Source organism: Melopsittacus undulatus, chromosome 6, assembly GCF_012275295.1.
Source record: "Melopsittacus undulatus isolate bMelUnd1 chromosome 6, bMelUnd1.mat.Z, whole genome shotgun sequence".
Classification (NCBI taxonomy): domain Eukaryota; kingdom Metazoa; phylum Chordata; class Aves; order Psittaciformes; family Psittaculidae; genus Melopsittacus; species Melopsittacus undulatus.
This window is the reverse complement of record NC_047532.1, coordinates 42,453,827-42,467,033: the sequence shown is the minus strand read 5'-3', so window position 1 is coordinate 42,467,033 and position 13,207 is coordinate 42,453,827. Positions and strand designations below refer to the sequence as shown.

Here is a 13,207-nt window from a genome sequence, read left to right as displayed (position 1 = left end):
AAGCAAACCAGAACCAATGGTTTGGCAATTGTGCTAAGTGAATTCAAACCACAAAGAAACAGAACAATGAAGAAAAAAACTGATCACATTAAAGAAAACTAGAGTAAACAAGAGTAGCAGACGTACCTAATACCCATGAATAGAAAACAATGTTAACTAGTTTTCAGAATTAACTCTGCTGTGAATGACACCTGGCCTATCACACCACTTCAGGAGTTACAGGGAATACCCCTATTCCTGTGTAAGTTTTCTGAAGTTACTCTGTTGACCTCCATAATATCCCAAAATTGAACTCCTGCTTTCAGAAACCTTAACATGCAACATTTCAGTAAGAATATACAGAAGAAACAACAATCATATTGTCTCAAGAGCTGGTGAACATGTATCACAAATGTGACTCCATTGAACAAACAGCAAAATATAAATTTTTGCAAGTACAAGCTACAAGAGGGATACCACATAAGTTTACCAAGAGCATAAGCATGCCCTATTCACTGTATTTGAAACAACCAAAAGTAACTCTATTCGCTCCCTAACTTGGCCTAGAAAAGAAATACTGGAGATATTTGAATTATACTCAAAACACTTTTCAAAAACACAATGAAGCACCAACAAAACAGGTGCAAAGTACAGCTCTTATTAAATAATGTATTCTTAAATTCCTTAGATTTTCAAAATATGAAAAAATCATGGTAATCAAAACTTCCAACAGAAATCCCTTTTACCTATCACTTTACATTTTTAGAAAAGCAACCTCAATTACTTGTCTACAAAAAAAAAAAAACACAAAAAAAAACCAAAACAAAAAAAAAACACAAAAAAACCCAAAAAAAACCCCAAACCAAACAGTATTATTTACAGGGAAAAAAAAAAAAACAACACAGTGAACTCTTCTGTCTGAACAGCTCAGCCATGGGAACACCTGTTTAATTCCCTTAAAAGCATGTCAGCAGATTCTTCCAGATGATACTTGCAGTGTCTTCATATCATCCCCAGAACACAAGCTTTTTGTTTTACAATATTTTTTTTTCTTAATACATTCTCACATAAAGCATGAATTGCATTGCAGACAGCAGGGATTAATTGAAAGCTGAAAGTTTCTTACCAAGTACACCAAGGCGATAGTTGACTGTGATGACTATCACATTCCCATAACTTGCTAGAACACTGCCATCATATAAGTTTCCAGTGCCTTCCATGTAGGACCCTCCATGAATATACACCATCACAGGCTTAGGTCCCCCACTGTCCCGAATGTCTGGAAAAAATATTAGGACACATTTTATCTCAGGAAAGTACCAAAGAAGATACATGCAATATTTACATATTTTAGTGAGGTTATTTTTCTTGAAGTGTTTCTCAAGCAACATCTTTTACATAAGGAAATGGGCAGATGGGCATGTTTTTTGTGGCTTGCTTGTAACTGAGGTTTGTATTTTTAAGACACTTGTTGGCCTCAGAAAAGCAGAAAGGAATTGAAAATGGTAACGTTTCCTCATATGCAATAGGACTGTGGTCTGATTCTGCTCCTGATGAATTTGACGTAAAGCATCTACTAACATTAGTGTGAACTCATTTAGTTGAAGTCTTAGCGCTTCTGAAAGCTTAGTCCATCTTTCTGTTTACTTAGCTAAAGGCAATTCACCATATTAAGCTAAACAATATTTCTGCTCATAACATTCTTCCAGTACAGAAGCAATCAAGTAATTCATAAGATGGATACATAAACAGCTATCTTTTGATAGATGTGAAGTCTAAGTTCTCAAAAGGTACTTGGAAGCTGTTTAATATTAGATCTCAAATGGATATTATTTTTAACCTGGGGAGCCTGAAGTTTAGGGTGAGTGGGTCCTTCTTTCTAAATTGTGGAAAGGACTGCATATTTGGAAAAATAGCTGCCTACATTGAAACAAATTGCAAAGTTCTCAAAAGTGACTCCGAATAGAGGTAACAATTTTAAACCTCAGAAGCTCTGCCATTCCCTCAGATAACAAAATTAGATCTTGACATACTGGTTTGAGTTTCTTCTTAATTAAGACATTTATTTGGGTATCCCTTCCCCCAGATAGTCCTATTTGCAAACTGATGCATGTACTCTGAAAAATATTTGGAATACCTGAACACCACTGCTCCTTGTGAAGAGAGCTGTTTTTAAGTACCAATTCAAAGCAACAGTTAGCAGTGGGATAATATATATTTTTGAAAGTTTTTTTTTTAAGTCTTTTAAAGAAATCAGCTAAGGTGTAAATTTAAAATTTTACATCTGGATTAAATTGTGTTTTGATATCATGCACTAGATTCCTGAGTCTTTGCCACTGGCCAAGTCATAATATTCCTTAATAGTCCCTAAAAATCAAGAAAGACAATAGCAAGAGAGCATATGAAAACTTCCCAATGAGGAAATGTACAAGAATAATCTGATTTCAAAATGTTTTTTTTGTCATTATAACCATATTCAAGTGACTTCCCTGACTATTCACTTCACCATCTGAAGAAACCTCAGATGTACTCTTTACTCCTTTGATTTGGAGGAATCTTAGTTAAGAAGCTTTCAAGTAAGCTCTCTCTGAAGTTGTCCGAATTATTTCTGAAGCGCTGTAAAGACTGGTAGGTAAGGAGTTGCATGAAAAACCCTGCTTTTTGAATTTGCTGAAAAAGATCAGCACAGATGTATCTGTTTTTAGAAAGCCAGTTGCTATTTTTATATGTAACAATATGTTACATTGTTGTTATATATGTTACAAAACATATATATGTTATATATAATACGTTATATTCTTGATTCTAATTTGAAGAAAATGCCAGAACAGTCAAGATTAGAAATTGGATCTTCCATACTGGAAGTACTAGAACAATCATTTATTCAAGACCAGAAGGACAATGAAAGCTTGTGCATGAAATTGCTTGTATTGCTTTCCTCACTCAAGCATATAGTAAGGGCTTTCCAACATGCAATTTTCAGAGTGTAAAGCTATGGAGATTATTTACCTTCACTGTACACAGAATAGAATTATGAGCTCCTGAGGTTTAAAATCTACACCCAGAAAGAAGTCTTTTCAAATTCATATACTGTTTTCAGTACATGGTTTGTTCACAGTCTATGCTCTTTTTTTTGGATACAAATATGGATGCAATAATAAATTATTAATCTGAAATCACTGTGTGACTGTTCCCAGCAGAAATTGTACACAGTTAATTGTATGCTTGGTGGTAGCACAGGAGGAGACTGTCTCAGAATTCCTCTTTAATTAAAATTACATAGAATTACAGAGCACCAACTGCGAACAGTAATGAAATGTTGGTAGTACTGGCCTGTTTATCTGGAAAATAATATTGGAATATTTAGAAAAGAATGGGTATCCTTCCTCTGACAAAAGAAGAACACATTCATGAGTGAGACCTGATCTATAAAGGTGTAATTCTCGGAGTAAATTCTGTCTATATCATTCTTTTGCTATTTCCTACTACTAATATTCTTGTACAGGTTGCAGTCAGACTGATTTTCATCTCTGCCTATGTGCCACATCAGAGATCACTGCTGCAACCTATAGCAAGGAATATTTGAAAGGTGTGAACATTTAGCTGGGAGAAAACTGTTTAACTGCAGATGTAGTTAACTAGTGGATATTATTAAACAATAAGATGAAAGGAAGAAAGAAAAAAAAATCAGACAACAATCAAGAATTTATTTCTACCTGAGAGTAAATGTTCTCCCAACAAAACTACCATCCTTTAAAATGGAGGAAGTATTAAGATTGCATTCTTGGAGAATATTAAGAGGAAAAATTTTATGAGGAGAAATTCTGTATTTGTACAAGAGTGCAAGAAAGATGCACTTTTCAAAAGTGTTTATTGAAGTTAAGTGTCCAACTCATCAAAGAAAATAACTGAGTTTTGGCACTTGGATACTTTTCAAAAGCTGACCGTAAATGATTTGATACACTTTTCACTTTTTTTTTTCCTACTGGCTGGTATGAGTCCTTTGCATGCATATGCTGGAATGGTCCCAGTAAACTGTCGCTACACATTCTCATGCAGATTAATAGTTATTCCTGGATGCAGATTAATAGCTACTTGTGGAGGTAGCTCATTCTGAACCTGAAGAATTGGGGTGCAAATGTGGTATTTCTGCCAATGTAGATTTATATACTGATTTAATTTAGTTGTGTACTGTACTTTTTTTGGATTTTATGAAGTGTTGCTTTAATTAAAAAGCAGAAAAATATTTTCAAAGACACACGCAGTAATAGTACTGTTCAAAATCCTTCTCAAATAAAACTCTTCTGTTTTCATTCACACACAGCATCGGTTATGAGTGCTGTGATTTGTTCAGTTTTAAATTGCTAGCTCATAAAATATCTAAATAGGTCTTACTGTATAGCAAAGAATGGTCTTATTTATGACATGTACATGAACTTTCTCATTACAGTTTCAATCATCTCCTCTGTTCTGTACCTTTCTAATGTTTGTTGCATCTACTTTTTATGTCTAGTTTTAATTATGTTACAGGCAATTTAGGAATAGGGCTGTCTTATTCTATGTTTGTAACATCACACAACAGGGAACTGGGTCTGACTGTGAATACCAGTCACAATTATCATCAATAACAAAACATAATTGTAGCTTCAGTCATTTGAAGCTGATGTGAATTGGCCCACGTGACCTAGCAAGTATAATTTGTAGGGAACAACCAAACAGGAAAGGAAGAAAGCCTCCCTGGAAACAACTAGTTACTTAAGCACCTGTCACAAGCATCATTTTGTTAATTGTTATAAAGAATCGTAACACCTTGACATAGAGCATTAAGGGAAACAACTAGTTACTTAAGCACCTATGTCACAAGCATCATTTTGTTAATTGTTATAAAGAATCGTAACACCTTGACATAGAGCATTAAGTAAATCTTGGCGTTTGAATATGAAACAGCACAAGAACATGGAAAACTTTTAGACTGGTTACTCTAAAACCTACATACACCTTAGGCAGAATATGGCTATGTGTGTAGCCTTTCCATAAGCTTTTGTCCTAAAATATGTAAGTACAGCGTGGTACCAATCAGTGCAACTCTTAATGATTTAAAAGCCTTTTAACAGTATTTGACCTTTCAGGTCAAATCTATCAGATGCCTCATAGACACCCTGCTATTTTAATAAGCTAGTGCACTTAACAGTGCTAATATGCAGACATCCATTAATGCTATGTTTTTAACATGTGATATAAAACTAAATGTCCTGACACTATTAGAGTAACTATTTAACTTCTGATAGGAGTGTCAGCAAGGTTCTAGACACATTTAATTTTAAAATATAGCCTGCAGCCACCACGTGTCAGAAAATAGAATTATCTCATTGTTTGTTTTTATATCTGTCAAACCAGTGGATCATTTTGTGCATCCTCAAACACTTAACTATCTCTACCTAAAAAATTATTTGAGATCCTGATGGAGGACTCTATGAATGTATATTATAACATAAAAAAAGGCCTGTGCTTTTACAGAAAAGAATTTGCATTGGACTCTCATTAGAGTAGGACCTCAACAGCCAGGTAGGTGTCATTTTAAATTATTAAAGATGATGGTTAGAAATGCAAAAGCTGACAGACTTTTCATTCTACATGCAATGCTTGGCAGTGCTAAAATGTAATGGAGCCCCAAAGCAGTGCTTAAATTAAAGGTCTTTCAGAACTTTTATTATGCACATTTCCAAGTATTAATAACATCACCACAAAAACTCAACATAATCTGACCTGAGGTTCTCAGTGTAAAGTGAAAATATAATTAGCAAAATTTAATATGCAAGTTACATTGGAATCTGTATTTGGGAGCTGACATCACAGAACTAAGATGAATGGGTGACAGGAATCACATATATGTCTATGTGTATGAGTCAGCAAGTTCACCTAAAGTGATAAGATCTGTGTTATTCCAGCCTGGGTGGAACTCATTCAAGGCTGTAATTAAGGCTGGAGCATGTGGTTGCTTTGTGAGGTAGACAAATGTGTTCTGCTGTTTACTGATCTCTGAAGTCCAAAAATGAACTAATGCCAGATGGAGATTTTTTTTTCTCTCTTTCCTTAATACCATGACAGTTGAAAGCAGACAAAATGCCAAACTTAGCAACCTAGTCTGTTTTAATACTAATGGAGCAATAGGGATTTTTTTGGAGAAGATCCTCAATTCTGAAATGTGCTCTTTTTGCTCCAATGATGCTCCAGTCTATTAAGCATGAGAAGGGATTTGCAGATGCATTCTGCATCATTAGCAATTTAAAATTTGAGTGGATTTTTGTTTGTTTTGATTTAAAACATGCTCTAAACCAAAACCTTCCTTGTCAATGAAGTCCAATAGCCCATATAAGACAGAGCATCAGACTAAATGATCAGAATCATCACAGTTACAGCCTGTGAACAAACAGCAACATCTGTTCCTAATTTGTCTCCTTTTTCACAGAGAGATTGGAATGGGGAGGGAAAGGGTAGAAACATCTAGCAATTACAGTGCAAAACCCACTTCTGAGGCATGTATTCTCAGTTCCCTGCTTTATGATGGACACGGTGTCTGCATTCCTCAAACTTAGCGTCTGTATTCCTCATTTCTAAAAATTGAATAATAGCATTCCTCTGTCGTAGAGGGATACTGTGAAGCTGAAAACATTAAAAACAGAGATGCCTAAAGAACATCTGGGACTAAATAAGGATTTAATATTGACAGATTTATGTGCTAGGTAAGTTCTGTATGACAGAATGGTGGCTGAGAAGAATTCATCTGTGAGCAATCCTTCACAATATTTCATACATCACTAACTACCTAGAAGTCCAGTTCTGATCCCTGAGAACATAGGCTGATTAATGATTTCTGTTGCTGTATTTTAAATCACACTAAGTATTTTAGCATATTGGAACTAAGAGTGCATAAAGAGTCACTTGGGGTTTTTTTTGCTATGATTTGCTATAGCAAATTAAATCAAATTAAATTATTACCTTACAAAAATTAAGACTGAGATATTAGGATTAAAACAGTCTACTTTTTTAAACTAAGCCTTGTTTCTAGACTGGGGAGGGTATAGTTTATTTAACTGCTCAGCAACTTAAAACTTGCATCTACACTACATACTGCTTAGCTGCGTATCAGCAAATAGGCATATCCACCACTGTTATAAAGAGGAAAAGCCCCAGTGCTCACTGGTTGCAGATACTTTGGTACTCTGTTTTTTGGTGCCTGCTTAATATTTTTTTCTATACTTCTTGAAAAACAGGTAAGCAATTTCAAGTGTAGATGTGGAAGGGTTAAATTGAAATCAGCATTCATCTAGACTGCGGGAAAATACATTTATATAATTTCTGATTTATCACAAATTTCCCACTCACAGAATTTGAAAACACCTTCATTTTTTAAGCAGCAAATTTGCAGATCATTAGTTGGTAATGTGCACCACTGCCTTTGGGTCTTTTGAAAACAAAAATGAAAAATGATCTAATTAAGCCTGGTCTACTGGTTGCAGTACATACCAGAGATCCAAGTTTGATTACTGATTCCAGTGCTTGTGCTGGCAAGGTCTGGACTACAATAGTGTGGTAGTGACATGTGCAGCAGATGGGAGTAGGATTATTGAATGCTGTTTTAAAATTAAACCTTCTCATCAAACTCTGATGCTTGAGTGATGCAATATAGAATACTTTTCAGACATTTGATCCAAGAAGCTGATATTAAAGATCTTTCTTTAGGAAATGTACAATACAAGAAATGGACATGGGAGCTTCAAATTTCTTAATACATAGAATGTCCGGAGCATTTTAAGAATCAGTGGACATTATTTATGTAGCATGGATTCTATGGTTGTATGACACATTTGTTTTTCACCGTGTATCACCCAGTCTCCCTAATATTCCAACTTTATAATTCATGAGGTTTGGCATTTGTTTTTTTTTTTTGTGACATTCATTCATAGATTTTTACGTTGAATAAACACTACCATAGTGCAAAATGTATCTGAAGGATTTGACTGATATTTTAGCATAAATCTAGACAGCTAAGATGGCTTTTTGCTTTGCCCTTCTCTTTCCTGCTACTTATACCCAACTCCATGACTTACATTCGTGAACACTTCAGTTCTGCACATGCAACAAGTGCTAGAGATTCAATGCAGAAAAGCAGGTTCACAGAATGGAGGTCACCTCATACTGCTCCTCCACTGAGGGACAGCGAAATGCAGGGCCTCAGTAAATAGGTTTTCTACCAACCAAGCAGATATCCTAGCAGCATTCAGTGTCTATTGATCATAAAAATTTAAATTTGCCCCACCTCTCTATGACTCTCAGAAGCAGTAGAAGTCTAATTACTGCCTGTATTCTTCTGCTGGCATGGAAAGAACAAACCTGTCATTTGTATTCCAGAGAAAATTAATCCCAATACTATCAATTACAGAGATTTATTAGTGTTGTAAATGTTTCTTCCCCTCTAGTTTGACTGCTGTGTTCTTACAGCTCTTTCTCTCTCTCCAGCTGTCTGTGTGGGAGACAGGTTTTCTCTGACATGGTCACTTGTTCTCCAAAGACTGAGATCCCTACTCTCATCTGATTCTACTTACTACACTGATTTGTGATAGCAAGCACTCACTGCTGAATTTTAGCAAAATTAGTGAGGGTCTAAACAGAGGAGGACTCAACAAATATAAAGTCATTAGCATCTGTCTTGGCAATTATACAGCAGTTTAGAAGAGCCATTAAGGTCCACTGGATGACCAATCCAGGTTTCAAATGGTTTCTTAAAACATATTGTTAAAACAAGGCAGAGTAACTTCTCCAATGCCAAATTCACTATCACAAGTCTTGGAGAACATGCAAGAATGTTCCTTGCAATATTTTGTCTTGAACTAATGTATATTCTAATTCCTTCATATATTCTAATATTTGTATATTCTAATTCTGGCATCGCTATTATTATTTTTCCCTTCAGTGTCTGTCCTATTAAACTGTCTTTATCTCAAGTTTCACTTCCCTTCTGTCCCTGCCCAATTCTCTCCCCATCTCACTGGGAGTGGGGAGGAATAGTGAGCAAGGGGCTCTGTGATGTTTAGCTGCCTGTTGAGTTAAACCACAACACATGAGAGCTTTCAGAGATTTTCAGGCTCTGTTCAGTTATTGGGCAAGAAGTTAAATGCTCATATTTGCCTTCCTTCATCTTTGTCATAAGATTGCATGTTTCTGTTTGAGTAAAACAATGTTCCGTGATGAAAAATTTCTGAATTAAAAGCCTTTAAGTACAAGTTAGGCTTACTCTTAATATCTGGCAAAAAAACCCCAAACCAGATATTAACAGAGAAGCAACCAACAACTCTACCAGTCTCGTGTGGTAATTTGTTTTACTTGTTGACCATAAAATATACAGAGTGTGTGTTTATGATTCAGAACTTTGAAGCATGTCTACTTGAAGGGATGACACTGTTCTGGAGAAAGGGCCTCTTGTTACCATCTTCATAGCCCTGAAAAAATATCAAATCTGCATAAATTATTTGATTAATAGACATAATTCATAACCAGAATAATATGCTTGACATTTCAAACTTCCAATTTTACTTGGTAATATGGTTTTCTAAGGGTCAGCACAAGCAGACAGGCATGTTTATATGCTTGTAAAAACAGAAGGCATCAAATTCCTTTAGATGACCATCAGTTTAGCTCCACTGAATTCTCTAGTGCTGCACAGAACCTAATCGATTGCAAATATTGTCTGCTATTCTAGGGCTACCACTCTTTTACAGGGAGGTGGGGTAATTTTGCATTTGTTTGTTCATGGCAATGTAAATGAAAAGGTTTTGTATTTGGGGAAATTCAGTTGCTTAAGAGACACTTTCTAAGAATTTTCTGTATTTTCCTTTAATAAACACAACATTTTCTATGTTTATCAAAATGATGTCAGTGAAAAAAGAAACATCTTTGTACTTAGTGAAATACATAGGGTTAGAAAACATGCAAAAAGGTGTACAGAGAAACTTTAAAAGAGTGTTAGTTTAAATACTATGGACAAAATTCAGTCAAAAGGTGGGATGCAACATACTAAGAGTCCATTTCAAGAAAACAAAAAAACCTCCTCTTTAAATATTGTTACTGTTTTGTATCAAAATGTAGAACTTAACAACATTCTTTCTTTAAAAAAATTAAAAATATATATGTATAACAACAAGCAAGAAGACAAAACACATCAAAAATGGGAATTAAAAAAAAAACTCTTCAAAAGAAGACAAGAAGTCAAAAAAAGAGGGGAGAAAAAAGATTTTCAGGGATCCTTGTCATGCAAATCAGTTTGGCGGCAAAAAAATACCTTCATCTTCAGCACCGTCATTATCACCTAAATCATCTGTCTGTTTCTTTGTAAGGGGACCTAGGATTGAGAACGGAGAAAATGGAGGAAAAAAGACAATTCAAGAATATACAAGACTGAGGAAAAAAACAGTGAATATTAAATTCCCACGGATGTTTCAAGAAAAACATTTGCAGGGATGGAAATATTAGTTTCCAACAACCAAATTTTCATTATGTTTTTCAAACGTTACAGCAAAACCTTCCCTAGGGGGTATGGCTATTAGAAACATCTAGCACAAGAACCAAAGAGTGCCCAGTGCTTTATTGTTTTTAAATGAAGACTCAAGGCTTGTTTACTAAAAGCATACCCACCATAAACTATATTTATCCACTTAATTTAATTGGTTTTTGTTCTTGTTATTAGGAATAGTGGAGACAAGAACTGCCAAATTACCTCTTGCGTTTGATGCAATAAGGTGGCTAATAAATGTCTTCACAGTTGGTTAGAACAGTATTTTCTGTGAAATGCTAATTCACATCTGTAAGTTGAACCATTCAAGCTTATAATTTACAAAGATAAGCATGGGTTTATCTTTTTTTTGTTTTTTCCACACTCATTTCATTCTCTTTTAAATAGAATTGTAGATTCCCTTGTAACCTTTGACTACCTGCTGATGTATTTGTGAAGAAACATGAAAATCCATAGGTGAAGTAGAAACAAGAGTGAAATCCTAGACCAACTGAAGACAATGATTTTTGCCATTGATTTCAATAGGGCCAGGGTTTCATGCACAGTATACAAAAGTTGCATTGAATATGGAACTGAATTTTTAGCCTGGGCAAAATACATAAATCATAATTCTTTATTTCCATAAATGGATGGAAAGGCAAAAGTCTTTCATGCTCAGCATCTGTATTATTAGCAAGTGGTAACAGATTCATCATATATTTCCAATGGGAAATACCCATTCCTTTCCTGAGTAATAAAAAAAAATACACCAGAAGGAAAGTCAAAGGCCATTCTAAAGATTATTTCCATGTCATATATTTTACACACTTATGCACAAACAAAAGACAACTGGAACTCAGCATTATCTTTCCTTTTCTTTTCAGAGCTTTCTCATTTACATGACATTCTGTAATTTGCATGCAAAAAAGCAATCAGTGCGAACACAGGACTAAGTAACAAAAAAAGGAAAAGCTGGCCAAGTACAGAGTAGAAAACAAGAACTTTCTCATGCATAAAATAGCAATAGACAAAAACAACAACAAAAGAGAGATGAACAGTATGTGTCGATATTTGCAGTATATACAGGCAAGAGACATGCATTAATTCTAAGCACCAAGGAGTATTAAAACATTTGTATTTCAAAAGCTCTCTCTAGCTCTGTTATTTTACAGGATATTAGTCATTCAGCACTAAACATGTCACTTATAGGAAAATACCATGTATTTAAATAATATGTTTAATAAAAAAATAGATTCATAAAATGTTTGTACCAGGTGCATGGAGATTTGAGAAACAGAAACAACCCATGAAGTACCATGAGGTTTTAACTGTGGAAGTAGGAACTGGGCCATATTATTGAAAACCAAAGCTGAGTACCTCAGTTACTGCGTCAGCCAGGAGTATGGCTCTAAACTCATTCTAAATACAGAGCACTACCATTATACATCGTAAATTAAACATGAGCATTTTTATAGTCACATCTGTAACAATCACTCTGTTTAGTACAGAGCCTTGGTGATGCAATAGCTTTTCCTAATACAAGCCCTGAATATAATCTTTACAGTATATGGTATCTAAGTAACCTGACCCTATCCAAATGCACACATTTGAATGTCTTGGTGCCCATCATTCTCACTCCACAACAACTTTACTTCTAAAAGAATAAAACTAGAAAAATAATGGGTGTATGCAAAGCATAACAATAATTTCATGTTGGGTTTTTTTCTGCACAGTGAACAGGAACTTAAAATGAACTTAAGAATTTTAAAGGCTTTGCACTTAATAATGGGGAGCCAAACCCAACCAAAGATATATACACATGTATACATACACATTTTTAATGTCATCTTGTTATTTTTTAAGCTTTTAAAAGTCACCAGAAAGGAACAATGTAGCATCTGGAAAGGCAAGCAGCACGTATTTCTCCAAATAACTTGCACAGAGGGACAATTTCTTTTCTGGATGAAACCAAGACAACGAATGTTACATCTTTTTAATAGCTGGCCTTCGTCAGGTATTTTGTGTGGATCATGGTTCCAGATCTCAACAGCAGTTACATAGTGCATCAAACATCTCAGTACAAATGACTGATACCCCACCACCTCTGATGTTACAATATGGTGAAATATACCTCAAGCTAGCTATTAAAAATAAGCTGGGTAATTTAATTAATTAGAAAAATTAAAATTAAGAAAAAGTATTTACGCAATTAGGACTTTTTTTGAACACCATAAAAAATAAAATCAGACCATATTCCTTATAAAATCATAGAATTATTTAGGTTGGAAAAGACTTTTAAGATCATCACGTCCAAATGTTCACTTAGCACTGCCAAGCTCACCACTAAACCACGCCCCTGAGTGCCACACCTACAGGTCTTTTAAACTACTCCAGGGATGGTTACTCAACCACTTCCCCAGGCGGCCTATTCTAATGCTTGACAATTCCTTTATGCAAAGAGGTTGACCTATTTTTAAATTCTCACAGACTAAAAATATATCTGTATTCACAATAGAGGGGCTCTGCTTGCCAGATCCCCTAAGCAGGGGGACTCATCCCTGATGGAGACATGACAGACCCATCATGCAATACTAACTATATTCTGTTAAGAAAGAGGTAAGACAAGATTTCTGCCACAAGTTTGCTCCAGTCTGCAAATACATCTCAACAATAGCTAGA

The 13,207-nt window shown here is 35.0% G+C and overlaps 1 protein-coding gene across 7 annotated transcripts in view; it reads right to left on the bottom strand.

The window, feature by feature from the left end:
* NLGN1 (neuroligin 1) overlaps nucleotides 1-13,207 on the bottom strand; it is a 335,493-nt gene that overhangs the window by 207,862 nt on the left and 114,424 nt on the right. For 4 of the 7 annotated variants that reach the window (XM_005146902.2, XM_005146903.2, XM_005146904.2 and 1 more), the window contains 2 exons: nucleotides 10,319-10,378; nucleotides 1,106-1,258 (listed from right to left, as the gene is read on the bottom strand). In XM_005146902.2, coding sequence (XP_005146959.1) covers nucleotides 1,106-1,258; nucleotides 10,319-10,378 — 213 coding nt within the window. The remainder of the gene's footprint in view (nucleotides 1-1,105; nucleotides 1,259-10,318; nucleotides 10,379-13,207) is intronic. The other 3 variants (XM_005146905.2, XM_005146906.2, XM_005146907.2) reach the window with 1 other exon arrangement.